At 50.1% G+C, this 15,214-nt stretch overlaps 1 protein-coding gene across 5 annotated transcripts in view; it reads left to right on the forward strand.

The window, feature by feature from the left end:
- The first annotated feature begins 9,240 nt into the window (after positions 1 to 9,240).
- Positions 9,241 to 15,214, forward strand: part of sfswap (splicing factor SWAP) — a 155,631-nt gene continuing 149,657 nt past the window's right edge. For 2 of the 5 annotated variants that reach the window (XM_072518075.1, XM_072518159.1), the window contains exons 1-3: positions 9,242 to 9,496; positions 12,280 to 12,446; positions 12,924 to 13,055. In XM_072518075.1, the coding sequence (XP_072374176.1) occupies positions 9,297 to 9,496; positions 12,280 to 12,446; positions 12,924 to 13,055 (499 nt within the window). In that variant the 5' untranslated portion in view covers positions 9,242 to 9,296. Of the gene's footprint in view, positions 9,497 to 12,279; positions 12,447 to 12,923; positions 13,056 to 15,214 lie in introns of all 5 variants that reach the window. The other 3 variants (XR_011949477.1, XM_072518269.1, XM_072518345.1) reach the window with 3 other exon arrangements.

The following is a 15,214-nucleotide window of genomic DNA, read 5'->3' on the forward strand; positions in this document are numbered from 1 at the left end:
CCTTTCCCCCTTCTGCTTGTAGATGAGGGTGATGATGCCTTTCCTCATGGACTCTGACATGCTACCTTCCAGAAGCATACTCTCGTACACTTCCAGCAGGTCTGGGCCCATCCAGTCCCACAGAGCCGAATACAACTCAACCGGTAAGCCGTCGCTTCCGGGAGTTTTACTTGTCTCGAAGGACTTGGCGGCCTTTGTCAGCTCATCCAGAGTTAGTGGTTTGTCCAGGTTTTCCAGCTCGCTGTCGCCTATGACCTCAGTGATAGTCGACAGGAAGGTCTGGGAAACAGTGCTATCTGTTGGCTTCAGGTCATACAGTCCGGCATAAAAGGATTGGCTGATCCTCAGGATGTCAGACTGCGATGACTTTACAGAGCCATCTTCTTCCTTCAGGTTGCTGATCACAGAGGTCTCTCTGTGCACCTTTTGGAAGAAGAAGCGTGAGCACTTTTCGTCCTGCTCCACGGAGCGGACTCTGGAACGGAAGATAACCTTGGAGGCCTCCGAGGTGTAGAGCAAGGCTTGCTGGCTCTTCACCTCTTGGAGATCCTCCTTGACATCCACCCCCATCGACTGCAGCTGGAGCAAATTCTGCATACTTTTCTGGAGCCTGGACATGACCCCTCGTCTCTCTCTCACCTTTTGAACGCCCTTGAGGATGAAAAACCTCTTGATATTCCCCTTGATTGCTTCCCACCAGAGATGTGGGGCCTCAAAGAGGGGTTTCACGGTTCTCCAACCCTTGTAATCCCTCCTGAGTTCCTCGAGGTTCTCAGGGGTCAGCAGTTTTGTATTTAGCTTCCATGTCCCCCTGCCTACCCCCTGGTCTTCCTGCAGGTGGCAGTCGGCCAGTAGGAGGCAGTGGTCAGAGAAGAACACCGGCCTTACGTCGGTGGATCTGACCGCGAAAGCACGGGACACAAAGAAGAAGCCTATCCTGGAGCGGACGGACCCGTCTGGCCGTGACCATGTGTATCTACGCTGTGCTCCGTCTGCAGGGTTGCTGCAGACGTCGAGCAGCTTGGCGTCTTTTACCGTTCCATCAGGAGTCTGGACGTAGCGTCTAGTTTGCTGTCGGCTCTGCTGGATCGTCCAGCCGCATCGATGATGCAGTTGAAGTCACCACCCAGGATGACCGGCTTGGAGGTGGCCAACAGCAGTGGGAGTTGCTAAAGGACTGCCAGCCGCTCACTTTTTACGGCCGGGGCGTACACATTAATAAGTCTGAGAGGGGTGTTTTTGTATTTCACGTCTGCTACAAGGAGGCGTCCGCCCACCACCTCCTTAACGTCGGAGATGGTGAAGTTGCCTCCCCGCAGCAGAATACCCAGGCCGGAGGAGCGGCAGTCGTTTCCTCCTGACCAGATGGATGGCCCGTGGGACCACCAGCTCGACCAGCGCCTGTAGTTGCTGAGGTGCGGAATTCCGCACTCCTGCAGGAACAGTAGGTCAGCTTTCACATTTGCTAAATAGTTGAGTGTGGCTACACACCGCGAAGTATCTTTGATGCTTCGCACATTTATGGATGCAATTTTTAAACCCATTATAAAAAGGTAGATTTACCCGTCTCAGAGTCCAGAGTCTATACAGTTGGCTGTTCCAGCTGTTGGATGTTCCCCAGCATGCCGGTGGTGCTCGCAAACTTTAGCACAGTTGCAGGGCTGAGAAAACTGTTCTGGTCCGCACTGGCCCCGTGATCTTGATGCAGATGCATTGGGGGGGTGGTGTAGCCCTGGCGTTCGTTGTGGCAGTCAGTAGGTGTTGGGGTTGCAGGCCGGTCTTCGCCTGGGTTGTTGCTGCTTGTTACTTTCGGGGGTTGGTCTGTGACCTTGTTTTCAATGTCCGGCGTTTGCTGGCCGTTGGTCATATTGCTGTTCCCATGAGCCAGAGGTTGATTGTCTCGGCGGGTTTTATTTTCTTCCCGGTCGGTGGTCTGGGGGGTCTGTGCCTCCCGTTCCACATTGGTGCTTTGCCTCTTTATTTGAGGCCGATTCTTGTCTTGTTTTCCCTCATCGGAGGAGGTGTCGGCGCTCAGTCCGCTGGCTGAAAGGTGTCGCTTTTTTCCACTCCCCGTCGGGGGGGGGGGGGGGGGGGGGGGGGTTTCAGTTTGCTTTTTTGTTTTCTCTTTCGTTTGTCCCTGTTCACTGTTTCCCAGGGCTCTTTATTCTTTGTCCCATCCTCTTCCTCTTCCATTGAGTGTTCCTCATCAGATGAGGCTGGGGTTGGGTTGTTAGGGCGTGCTGGGGCCTCCTCTTTTTCTTGGGGGCCCTTCTGTTGCTTTTCCGCATTCTGTGCCGTGGTGTCTTTTTCGGTGGGGGGTGTATGAACCTCCTCTCTGGTCGCCTTTTTAACTCCGCTGCTGATGATTGGTGCATATGTTGCCCCGCGTTTTGGGCAGGCCCTGTAAAGATGGCCGGCCTCCCCACACAGGTTGCATCACCTGTCTTCTTTGCAGTCCTTAGTCATGTGTCCCTCCTGCCTGCAGTTTTTGCAGAAGGTCACACTGCAGTTTGGTGCTCACTTGTCCAGATGCCGAAGGTGTCTTTCACTTGCACGCTGTCACTTTTCAGCTCAGCGTACCTGAAACAAACCTGTTGGACTTTAACCTGGCGTTGTAAGACTTCTTACTGTGCTCACCCATAGTCCAAAGCCGACATCTCCACCTCCTTTCTTCCTGCCAAAGTGCATAACCTTTTCCACATTGTATTCCACCTGCCACTTCTTTGCCCACTCTCCTAGCCTGTCCAAATCCTTCTGCAGCCCCCTTGCTTCATCAATAGTACCTGTCCCTCTACAGATCTTTGTATCATCTGCAAACTTAGCAACAGTGCCTTCAGTTCCTTCTTCCAGATCATTAATGTATATTGTGAAAAGTTGTGGTCCCAGCACAGACCCCTGAGGCACACCACTAGTCACCGGCTGCCATCCTGAAAAAGACCCCTTTATCCCCGCTCTCTGCCTTCTTCCAGTCAGCCAATCCTCTATCCATGCCAGTATGTTACCCTTAGCACTATAGGCTCTTATTTAATACCCTCCTATGCAGCACCTTGTCAAAGGCCTTCTGGAAATCTAAACACATCACGCCTACTGGTTTTCTTTTGTCTAATTTCCTTGTTACCTCCTCAAAGAATTATTAGGCTTTTTATTCCAGATATCTCTGGAATTCAAATTTCACCAGCTCCCATGGCAGGATTCAAACCCAGGACCCCAGAGGATTACCCTGGGTCTCTGGATCGCTAGTCGTGTGACAGCGCCACTGTCATTACACCGCTGCCTCACTCCAAATGGCAGAGCAGACTTCAGTGGCCAAACCGCTTCCTCCTGTTCCTAATGTTATTCATATGTTATTCTGGATGGATGAGATGAGCTGTGTCTGATTGCCTTAGCTATCCATACTTATCATGTAAACAGAGGGTGGAATCATGGCTCGAGTTCTATTTATTTCTTAATCAAAGTGTGTTGTAAGCAAGCTTTGTAAGGTCGAATTGCCAGAACAGGAGTGCACAATGGGCTCAGAGTGAATCAGCCACCTGTTTATCCTGCACATGATTCTCAATAGTCTTTTACATTGACCTCAGTCTTATCCTTTTGCCTACTTACCAATTATTCCACTCGATCTCGGTGCTTTTATGAGAGTGTTTAGGTATTGAAATATTGTACTGAAGTTGGGTCGCATAATCAATATTGAAAAGATATTTCAGTGAGAAGCAACAACAATCTGAGTCTTCAGACCTGCTGATCAAGAAAACACAGATACAGTTGTGCACCATTCATTCTTTGTCATCTGGCCTCTTAAAAGTTGTGTCACACGGAGATACCTGAGGGCTCTAATACTTCTCACTGAAAGTGGAGACATGTGGGCCGTGATTCTCCGCTATCCGATGGGACGGGCCGTACCGGCGCCCAGGAGCGGCGTGAACCACTCCGGCGTGAATCCTCCGCACCTTCAGGGGCTAGGCTGGCGGCGGCGGGGTTGGCGCCGCTCAAACCTGCGCCGAAGGGCCTCCGCCGGCCGTTGTGAGTTGGCGCATGCACGGGAGTGCCAGCGTGTTCTGGCGTGATCCCAGCACATGCGCAGGGGGTTACTTCTCCGCGCCAGCCATGGCGGACCATTACAGCGGCCGGCGCGGAGGGAAAGAATGCCCCCACAGCACAGGCCCGCCCGCAGATCGGTGGGCCCCGATCGCGGGCCAGGCCACCGTAGGGACCCCCCCAGGGCCAGATCCCCCCACGCCCCCCCCGAGGACTCCGCAGGCCGCCCGCAGAGCCAGGTCCCGCCGGTAAGGACATTGTTTGATTTATGCCGGCTGGACTGGCCAAAAATGGGCGGCCACTCGGCCCATCGCGGAGCGGAAAATCGTCGGGGGGGGCCACTGCCAACGGCCCCCGACCGGCGCGATGCGATTCCCGCCCCCGCCAAAAAAACGGCAGCCGGCGTCAGGGCGGTGGGGCGGGATTCACGCCGCCGCCCGGCAATTCTCCGGCCCGGGGGTGGGATCGGAGAATCATGCCCATGTTGTTCAACCATTTCCCTTTGTTGTTCAGGAATCATTTGATCTTTCTACCCTTGTATAGCTTACTATACAATAGAATCCAATTACACCCCTTGTATGAAATAATTCTATTGGATAATAACATGCACCCAGGCAGAAGAAAGTTTTATTCTACTCCTACAGGATGGAAACGATCCTGTGCAGTTTATCTGGGCCACAGGTGTAGAATCTTTCCCCCAAATATGAATTTACTGTCGCTGTGTTTGCATGGTGCAATGTGTGGAATATGTTAATGAGGGCTGAGGCAGTCATTAAATCAGTGTTAATGTCTATACAGTCTTATAAATAACGAATGGGATATTTTCCTGCCTAAGTAACAATATTGCTCGGTGCTGATAAAGCAAAACTTTGTACTTTCTGGTTTGTTTAACAGTCACGATGGGATCACCTATGGCTTCTCACAGACTAACACCAGCACAGCAGCACAAGTGATTAGCACTGTGGCTTCACAGCGCCAGGGTCCCAGGCTCGATTCTGGCTTGGGTCACTGTCTGTGCGGAGTCTGCACGTTCTCCCCCGTGACTGCGTGGGTTTCCTCCGGGTGCTCCGGTTTCCTCCCACAGTCCAAAGATGTGCAGATTAGGTGGATTGGCCATGATAAATTGCCTTTAGTGAGCAAAAAAGGTTGGGAGGGGTTAGTGGGTTACCGGGATAGGGTGGGTGAGGGCTTATGTGGGTCGGTGCAGACACGATGGGCCGAATGGCCTCCTTCTGCACTGTATGTTCTATTATCGTGTTGTTGTCTGAATATTAATGACCCATGCTGCATGAATGGCTGAACAAAGAAACGTCCAGCACAGGAACAGGCCCTTCGGTCCTCCAAGCCCGTGCCGACCATGCTGCCCGACTAAACTACAATCTTCTGCACTTCCTGGGTCCGTATCCCTCTATTCCCATCCTATTCATATATTTGTCAAGTTGCCCCTTAAATGTCACTATCGTCCCTGCTTCCACTACCTCCTCCGACAGCGAGTTCCTGGCACCCACTACCCTCTGCGTAAAAAACTTGCCTCGTACATCTCCTCTAAACCTTGCCCCTCGCCCCCTAGTAATTGACCCCTCTACCCTGGGGAAAAGCCTCTGACTATCCACTCTGTCTATGGCCCTCATAATTTTGTAGACCTCTATCAGGTCGCCCCTCAACCTCCGTCATTCCAGTGAGAACAAACCGAGTTTATTCAACCGCTCCTCATAGTTAATGTCCTCCATACCAGGCAACATTCTGGTAAATCTCTTCTGCACCCTCTCTAAAGCCTCCACATCCTTCTGGTAGTGTGGCGACCAGAATTGAACACTATACTCCAAGTGTGGCCTAACTAAGGTTCTATACAGCTGCAACATGACTTGCCAATTCTTATACTCAATGCCCCGGCCAATGAAGGCAAGCATGCCGTATGACTTCTTGACTACCTTCTCGACCTGTGTTGCCCCTTTCAGTGACCTGTGGACCTGTACACCTAGATCTCTCTGACTTTCAATACTCTTGAGGGTTCTACCATTCACTGTATATTCCCTACCTGCATTAGACCCTCCAAAATGCATTACCTCACATTTGTCCGGATTAAACTCCACCTGCCATCTCTCCACCCAAGTCTCCAAACAATCTAAATCCTGCTGTATCCTCTGACAGCCCTCATCGCTATCCGCAATTCCACCAACCTTTGTGTCGTCTGCAAACTTATTAATCAGACCAGTTACATTTTCCTCCAAATCATTTATATAAACTACAAACAGCAAAGGTCCCAGCACTGATCCCTGCGGAACACCACTAGTCACAGCCCTCCAATTAGAAAAGCATCCTTCCATTGCTACTCTCTGCCTTCTATGACCTAGCCAGTTCTGTATCCACCTTGCCAGACTTGTACTAGTCTACCATGAGGGACCTTGTCAAAGGCCTTACTGAAGTCCATATAGACAACATCCACTGCCCTACCTGCATCAATCATCTTTGTGACCTCTTCGAAAACTCTATCAAGTTAGTGAGGGACGACCTCCCCTTCACAAATCCATGCTGCCTCTCACTAATACGCCCATTTGCTTCCAAATGTGAGTAGATCCTGTCTCGAAGAATTCTCTCCAGTAATTTCCCAACCACTGACGTAAGGCTCAGCGGCCTGTAGTTCCCTGGATTATCCTTGCTATCCTTCTTAAACAGAGGAACAACATTGGCTATTCTCCAGTCCTCCGGGACATCACCTGAAGACAGTGAGGATCCAAAGATTTCTGTCAAGGCCTCAGCAATTTCCTCTCCAGCCTCCTTCAGTATTCTGGGGTAGATCCCATCAGGCCCTGGGACTTATCTACCTTAATATTTTTCAAGATGCCCAACACCTCGTCTTTTTGGATCTCAATGTGACCCAGGCTATCTACACACCCTTCTCCAGACTCAACATCTACCAATTCCTTCTCTTTGGTGAATACTGATGCAAAGTATTCATTTAGTACCTCGCCCATTTCCTCTGGCTCCCCACATAGATTCCCTTGCCTATCCTTCAGTGGGCCAACCCTTTCCCTGGCTACCCTCTTGCTTTTTATGTACGTGTAAAAAGCCTTGGGATTTTCCTTAACCCCATTTGCCAATGACTTTTCCCAAGTCTGGCTGCTCCAGATCTACCCAAAATCTCAAAGTCCAGATATGGAAATGCTGGATGGGACTAGTGTCAACAGGTGGGTCAGCTCACCTGGATACCTAGAGTAGAATCCCAACATGTAGTTCTGACTAGATAAAAAGTGATTGTATTGAAGGGCTGCGAAGGGCAATGGAGCAGCAAGCGTGGGAGGCTTCGCACACAAGGACCTTGGCACAGATGATTCCTTTGTGCACACGCACAATTCCAGAGGGACCCAGGCAGGGTTGTCACCTTGAATGTGCACTGGCATTAAATGGAACAGAAGCAATGAAAAGACAGCAGACCACCTTAAAGTGCAACGATACATATATTATCGTTGGGGGGCTGGTTTAGCACACTGGGCTAAATAGCTTACTTTTAAAGCAGACCAAGGCAGGCCAGTAGCACGGTTCAATTCCCATACCAGCCTCCCCGAACAGGCGCCGGAATGTGGTGACTAGGGGCTTTTCACAGTAACTTCATTTGAAGTCTACTTGTGACAATAAGCGATTTTCATTTCATTTCATTCACTAGTGTGCTCAAACAATCAACAATGATGGTGCATCTGTGACACTGAGATCAGTATTTCCTCAACTTATGTTTCTTGCCACGAGGTCTAGGTGCTCCCGTCACCTGTAGCAGGGATGGAGGATGCCACCTGAAAGGCCGTTGACCTGTAATGTTTGTTCTGAGCTCTGGAGGCTGGGGCCGGAATTCTTCGGCCGTTGGGATTATCTGTTCCCACCGGCAGCGCACCTCCGCAGGTTAGATTCTCTACGGGATGGGGTGGCTTCAATCGGAAATCCCATTGACAAGCGGCGGGAGCAGAGAATCCCGCCGTCAGCGAACGGCGCCACTGAGAAACACGCGGCTGGGGGACCGGAGAATACAGCCCTGGAACTTGGCGGGGAGTGGCACAGTTTAAAAATAAGGGATCTCCCATTCAACACGGGGATGAGGAGAAACCTGTTCTCTGCAATTCTCTACCAGAGAGTGGTGGAGGCACAGTCATCGAACATTTTAAAGGCTGAAAACCAATTGATTCTTGATTAAGAATTAATGTCATACTTAGGAGAAGAGGTAGCAAATTTAAAACCGAGTTGAGGAGAAACTACTTCTCCGAAAGGGCTGTGAGTCTGTGGAATTCGCTACCCCACAGTTCGACAGATTTAAAATTGGTAACGGGTTGAAGGGTTACGGAGAACGGGCAGTACGATGGAGTTGAGGCCAGGATGAGATTGGCCACGATCGAATGGTGGAGCAGACTCCATGGGTCAAATGGCTTAATTCTTCTGCTTTCTCTTATGAAATGAAATGAAATAAAAATCGCTTATTGTCACAAGTAGGCTTCAATGAAGTTACTGTGAAAAGCCCCTAGTCGCCACATTCCGGCGCCTGTTCAGGGAGGCTGGTACGGGAAGTGAACCGTGCTGCTGGCCTGCCTTGGTCTGCTTTCAAGGCCAGCGATTTAGCCCTGTGCTAAACAGTCCCTTATTTATTGCTGCCCTTATCTTATTTATGAGAAGGGAGCAAGCGGGTAAGAGGGGTAGACAGGGAAGAGGAGTTGAAGCCACAATCAGATCGGCCGCGATCTCATTGAACAGAAGCGGAGAATGGCGGGCGGTCTCGCTACGTCGGCGGAGAGAGCGCGAGGAGGGAGCTGGACGTCCCGAGTCCACGGGGTGAAGTCCCTCCGTGGGCGCCGTCTGACCGGCCCCGGCGTTGTCTGTTTTTATTGTTTCGGATTGGGGCATCAGAGGAAATGTGCTGCCCTGATCTTATTGAATGTTGCAGCAGGCTGGAGGGGCCGCTTTTTATCGCAGGTGTGCCGGCGGCTGCGGGATTTTAGGGCGAGCGAGGCGCGATCGCCAGACGCAGATTCGACACGGGGCGGTTTGTTTTCTGTTTAGAGAAATGGCGGAGGCGGTTTGAGCGGGAGGAGGAGGAGGAGGGAAGAGGATGGGGGGGGGGATTTATCTCAGCCGCCGGGGGGGGGGGGTTTACCGGGGGGTGAATGTGCGGCGCGGGGCTGAGCGCTGAGCCGGGCGAGCGGCCGCCATTTTGTGTGGCGGGAGGCGGCGGCGGCGCGGGGGGAGGGACCGGCCCGGGGGCGCTTCGCACTCACACCGCAGCCATGGCCCAGGCTCGGGCCTACACCTTCCCCAGCCACCGCAAGAAGCAGCAGAAGAAGGCGGAGGAGAAGAAGAAGGTGGTGGAGCTGCTGGTGTTTGGCTACGCCTGCAAACTCTTCCGGGAGGATGACAAGGCCCAGTTCCACGAGCAAGGCAAGCACCTCATCCCCTGGATGGGAGACCCGGCCCTCCTCATCGATAGGTCGGTTTACCCACTCACACACTCTCTATCTCCCCCTCCCCTACCCTCTAACACCCCCTCTCTCCTCACACACTACAGGCTCTCAATATCTTGGAACAGCATAAGCTTTAATATCAGACGTCAGGCGCGTCAATGTCAGCAAAATGTCAGCTTTCCGAAACAAATATTGCATTTCTGTTATTCCATGGGGGAGGGAGATTCTCATCCACGCCCTTTTAGATTATTTAGGCCCAGGTTCGATTCTGGCCTCGGGTGACTGTCTTCTGCGGCGTGCACACGCTCTCCCCGGGTCAGTGCGGTGCCCGCACGCTCTCCCCGAGTCAGTGCGGCGCCTGCACGCTCTCCCCGGATCAGTGCGGTGCCCGCACGCTCTCCCGGGTCAGTGCGGTGCCCGCACGCTCTCCCCGGGTCAGTGCGGTGCCCGCACGCTCTCCCTGGGTCAGTACAGTGCGCGCACACTCTCCCTGGGTCCGTGCGGAGCTCGCGCGCTCTCCCCGGGTCCGTGCGGAGCGTGCACGCTCTCCCCGGGTCCGTGCGGAGCACGCACGCTCTCCCCGGGTCAGTGCGGTGCCCGCACGCTCTCGCTGGGTTAGTGCAGTGCCCGCACGCTCTCCCTGGGTCCGTGCGGAGCTCGCGCGCTCTACCCGGGTCTGTGCGGAGCGCGCACACTCTCCCTGGGTCCGTGCGGAGCGCGCACGCTCTCCCCGGGTCCGTGCGGAGCACGCACGCTCTCCCCGGGTCCGTGCGGACCTCGCGCGCTCTCCCCGGGTCCGTGCGGAGCACGCACGCTCTCCCCGGGTCAGTGCGGTGCCCGCACGCTCTCGCTGGGTCAGTGCAGTGCCCGCACGCTCTCCCTGGGTCCGTGCGGAGCTCGCGCGCTCTACCCGGGTCCGTGCGGAGCGCGCACACTCTCCCTGGGTCCGTGTGGAGCGCGCACGCTCTCCCCGGGTCCGTGCGGAGCGCGCACGCTCTCCCCGGGTCCGTACGGAGCACGCACGCTCTCCCCGGGTCAGTGCGGTGCCCGCACGCTCTCGCTGGGTCCGTGCAGAGCGCGCACGCTCTCCCCGGGTCCGTGCGGAGCACGCACGCTCTCCCCGGGTCAGTGCGGTGCCCGCACGCTCTCGCTGGGTCAGTGCAGTGCCCGCACGCTCTCCCTGGGTCCGTGCGGAGCTCGCGCGCTCTACCCGGGTCCGTGCGGAGCACGCACACTCTCCCTGGGTCCGTGTGGAGCGCGCACGCTCTCCCCGGGTCCGTGCGGAGCACGCACGCTCTCCCCGCGTCCGTGCGGAGCGCGCAAGCTCTGCCCGGGTACGTGCAGAGTGCGCACGCTCTCCCCGGGTCCGTGTCGAGCGCGCATGCACTTCCTGGGTCCGTGGCGAGCGCGCACGCTCTCCCCGGGTCCGTGCCGAGCGCGCATGCTCTCCCCGTGTCTGCGTGCGTTTCATCCGGGTGCTCCGGTTTCCTCCCGCCGCCCAAAAATGCGCAGGTTAGGTGTATTGGCCGTGCTAAATTTGCATCTTGGTCCAGGGATGTGTGCCACTTATGAATGCTGTACTGTAGCAGGTGCCACCTTTCGGTTGAGATGTTAGACCAGAGGCCCCGTGTCTGTCACTCTGCTGGGTGGATGTAAAGGATCCCATGGCTGCTGTTTCAAAGGCGGGTCCCGCCACGTGCCCTGGCCGTCGTTTATCCCTCAAAATGAGTTTGGCTAGAAAGCAGATTATTTGGTTTTGTTTGTGGAATCTTGCTGTGCGCAAATTGGCTGCTGCGTTTCCTAAATTACCATAGTGATTACCCTTCAAAGTGATTCATTGGGCATTGAAGGATTTAGGACATCTTATATTAGTGAAAGGTGCCATACTCCTTATGCAAGTATTTACTTTTTAAAATACATGAAACGCTGGCATTTGGAGGACCATTATCTGTTAAATGTAAGTTGCATGCAGTCTCTTATTTAATCTCCCTAACCTTTCTCTGCTCTCTTTATGTACAATTATTTATATAAATGGACTAGTTGGGCTAAATGGCCGGTTTCTGTGCTGTATACTCTATGAAATTTCTATGTATGTTTATATAATTTATATCTATATATATATATACATATATATATATATACACATATATAAATGTCTCTCTCTATCACGTAATCCAGAACTTCTCTCCCCAGTGAATTTGCCAGGTAGTAAAATGACTAGGAAAAAAAATCAGTCCTGGTCATGATTTTGCCTCCAAGCGACGGGCCTCCAGTTGACGAAGAGCTCTCACTCTCCTCCACCTCCTTCTCCAGGAAAACGCAGAGCATGGTGAAGCGAGGACATTTACGGCCCTTTTGGTTCTTGCTGATAGGTATTTATGTCCTCGAGGTTTGTGCGCCTGTTAAAACTGCTTTTTGCAGATGAAATGTTGTCAAGCAGGAGTGTCTTTGACAGATAGCAGTGCGAGTGATTGACTGGAACATGCACGGTAAGATTCTTTTTTAAAAGTGTCAGTACTTGGCAAACCGGGTGTTTGTTTTCCGTTTTGTTAACTGTTCAATATTGTGGTGAGAAACAGGGTTAACTTTTCTCAGTGCACTTTTTACCACCTTGTAGAGGCAGTTAAATGTTTAACTTTAAATATACAATATATTAAGCTATTTCATTTTCATATTTTTATGTCATTTGTAATGTTACTGTTGCTTGCTTCTTTAAATATCACTTTCAGGTTACCTAATGTGGTAAGTATGTGATCTGGTCAGTAGTGTGTTTTTTACATTTGTATTGACCAATGTCTTCACCTTACAGGTATGATTGTCGGGGTCACTTGCATGACCTCTCAGAATGTGATGCTGAGTACACTTGGAACAGAGATTATCAGTTATCGGAAGAAGAGGCGAGGATTGACGCTCTTTGCGATGAAGAGAGGTATTTAGCCTTGCATACGGACTTGCTTGAGGAGGAGGCGAGGCAAGGTACATTTTGCAAAACGACTTTACCTTTCAACCAAATTCTTGTGAATTTCTGCAAATATTTACAAACTCCTGTAATTTGACCATGCACTCATTTTTTTTGATATTCCTTATTTGACAGTATCCTGGGGATTGGAAAAGGAGTCCTTCCTTGTCAAAAAGGATCTCAGGAGTAGTTAAATTAGCCTGCAAAAGAGAATTGTTCGCAACTTAGGGCAGAGTGGAAACTAACAGAGTTCTGTTTTGTCTTTCTCTTCAATGGGAAAGCTGATTTCTTTGCTGATTATATATTATGAGGCGATTTCATAGTTTTCTTTCAAATTAATGACAATTGTATTTTAAATCATCAATGATTTGCTCTGTACTGTCGCTATTAAATGCCAAATTTTAACTCTTTAGCTTTATGTACATGTCGGATTTTAAAGTTATTTGCTTCCTTACGTGAATGTATTTTTCTTCCACAAACCTCTGCCCTTTAAGAGGAAGAATATAGACGTCTGAATGAGGCTTTAGCAGAGGATGGCATCTATAGTGCTGTTGGATTTGCTTATAAAAGTGATTATTATGATCCATCACAACCAACAGAAGAGGAAGAACTCGCCAAAACAGATGGTAAATATGGAATTTTAATTTCAGTTTTGTCAGGATATTATATCTTTTCTTGACACCATACAACAATTGGCCCCAAAGCATTTCTAATCTGCAGATGGTTTTGAAAAGCGTTTTGCTCTTAAGTTCACATATAAGTGTAGACCTGAAGTTTAGCTTTTGCACTTATTTAAAACTATATATAAAACTAACTGTAAACTTGACAAACTTATTGTGAATATCTTGGTTCATCAATAGCTGCAAACAAACGCTAGTGTAGCTGAGTCTTGAGTGTTGGTTCTTCCTATGCTGCACCAAAGCTTTGTGGTTTTTCTAAATGAACTACTTACTGAGAATTCCTACCAAAACTATTGTATATTCACATTCCTGGTAAGTAGAATAACTCTTTGCTGGTTTAGCAAATATGAGTTGAAGCTTGACTAGTGAAGGTAGAGGAATTTAGGTGTCCCATTATAATGATGGAAACAGTTCTGGGTGTAGAAAATAGAGAGGAGCAAAAAATAAAATTGTAGAGACCAGATCATGGAAAATGGCAAAAGAGGTCATAAAAGTATCTCTACATCGTTATCCAGTGTGTTTGAGATTAGTAAACTGCAGGCCCAAATTGCCACAAGGGATCAGGTAGGACACGGCGTCTGCGTGTTCTCCCCGTGTCGGCGTGGATTTCCTCCGGACACTCCGGTTTCCTCCCACAAGTCCCGAAAGACGTGCTTGTTAGGTGAATTGGACATTCTGAATTCTCCCTCTGTGTACCTGAACAGGCGCCGGAATGTGGCGACTAGGGGATTTTTGCAGTAACCTCATTGCAGCGTTAATTGTGACACCAATAAAGATTATTATTACATGGTTGCGTTAACTGAGATACGGCTCAACAAGACGAGGTGCGCATTCTCAATGTTCCTAGCTACAAAGTATTCAGAGGAGAGAAAAGTTGAAGGTGTGTGGCATTATTAAGGATGACATTAGTTCTACATTGAAAGGATACAACTCAATCTACATTGCTGGAAGTTTCTCTCTAATAGAACTCCAAACAGTGAGAAGGAAATGGTTGAGAGAATGTGTCAGCCAATTGCAGTGACATGTAACAAAATTAGGGTAATAATATTGGAAGACTTTAATTAAGTTTAATATAGACTGGGAGAAAACATAATGCTAAGAGTTGGGGATGAGAGGAATTTCTGTACAGGGGAACTTTCTCAATCAGTATGTTTCCAACAAGGAAAGGTGCAGTATTTGAGTAGGATAAGCAAAGTGTGTTAAGTTGGAGATTATCCAGCTAACAATGACCTCAACTAAAGTAACTTTTGGATTGATTGGGGGGTGTTTGCAGGGTAAAACTGTAAAGAAGCACTGGAAAACATTCAGGGCAGATTGTGCTCCGATACCAATTCAGGATGTTTCTTCGAAGAAAAAAGTAGAGCATCCAGTACTAATGGACCCTGGATGGCAAAGAAAGTAGAAGTTAAAATGACGATAAATGTCAGCAGCAAGTCCAGCTAATAACCAAGAAGATTATGGAAAAAGGATTGACAGGTATCATTAAATTGAACTCTAAAACATTTTATAAATCCATTAATTGTTAGCTAGGGAAAATGTTAGGACTACTATAGACCATAGGGAAAATCCTCACTTAGACAGGAGAAATTGCAGAAGTATTAAATGAGTACTTTACATCTGTCTTCACAAAAGAATTCTATGAAAGTTACACTAAATGAGGCGAGGGAATCATGGACAGGACAATAGATAGAGAAGATACGGTAAATTGATTATTACTGAAGTCAGTAAGTCATTTGGTACTGTATTCTAGGTTGCTGAAAGAAGCAAAGACAAAAGTAACAGGCATTTGGGGCGGCATGGTGGCACAGTGGTGTCTCAGCGCCAGGGACCAGGGTTCCATTCCAACCTCGAGTGACTGTCTGTGTGGAGTTTGCACATTCTCCACGTGTCATCATGGGTTTCCCCCCACAATCCAAAGATGTGCAGGTTAGGTGGATTGGCCATATTAAATTGTCCCTTTGTGTCCACTAGGTTGTGTATGGCAGGGGGGAGTGGGAACCGGAGCAGCAGGCCAGCAAGCGTAGAGACTGGGGAAGAGCTTTAGACTAAGACAAATATAGCAAAGAGGGCGAGCAGGCAGAGGGAAGTCACTGATCTCTAGGTCT

The sequence above is a fragment of the Scyliorhinus torazame genome, chromosome 1 (genome assembly GCF_047496885.1).
Source record: "Scyliorhinus torazame isolate Kashiwa2021f chromosome 1, sScyTor2.1, whole genome shotgun sequence".
NCBI lineage: Eukaryota > Metazoa > Chordata > Chondrichthyes > Carcharhiniformes > Scyliorhinidae > Scyliorhinus > Scyliorhinus torazame.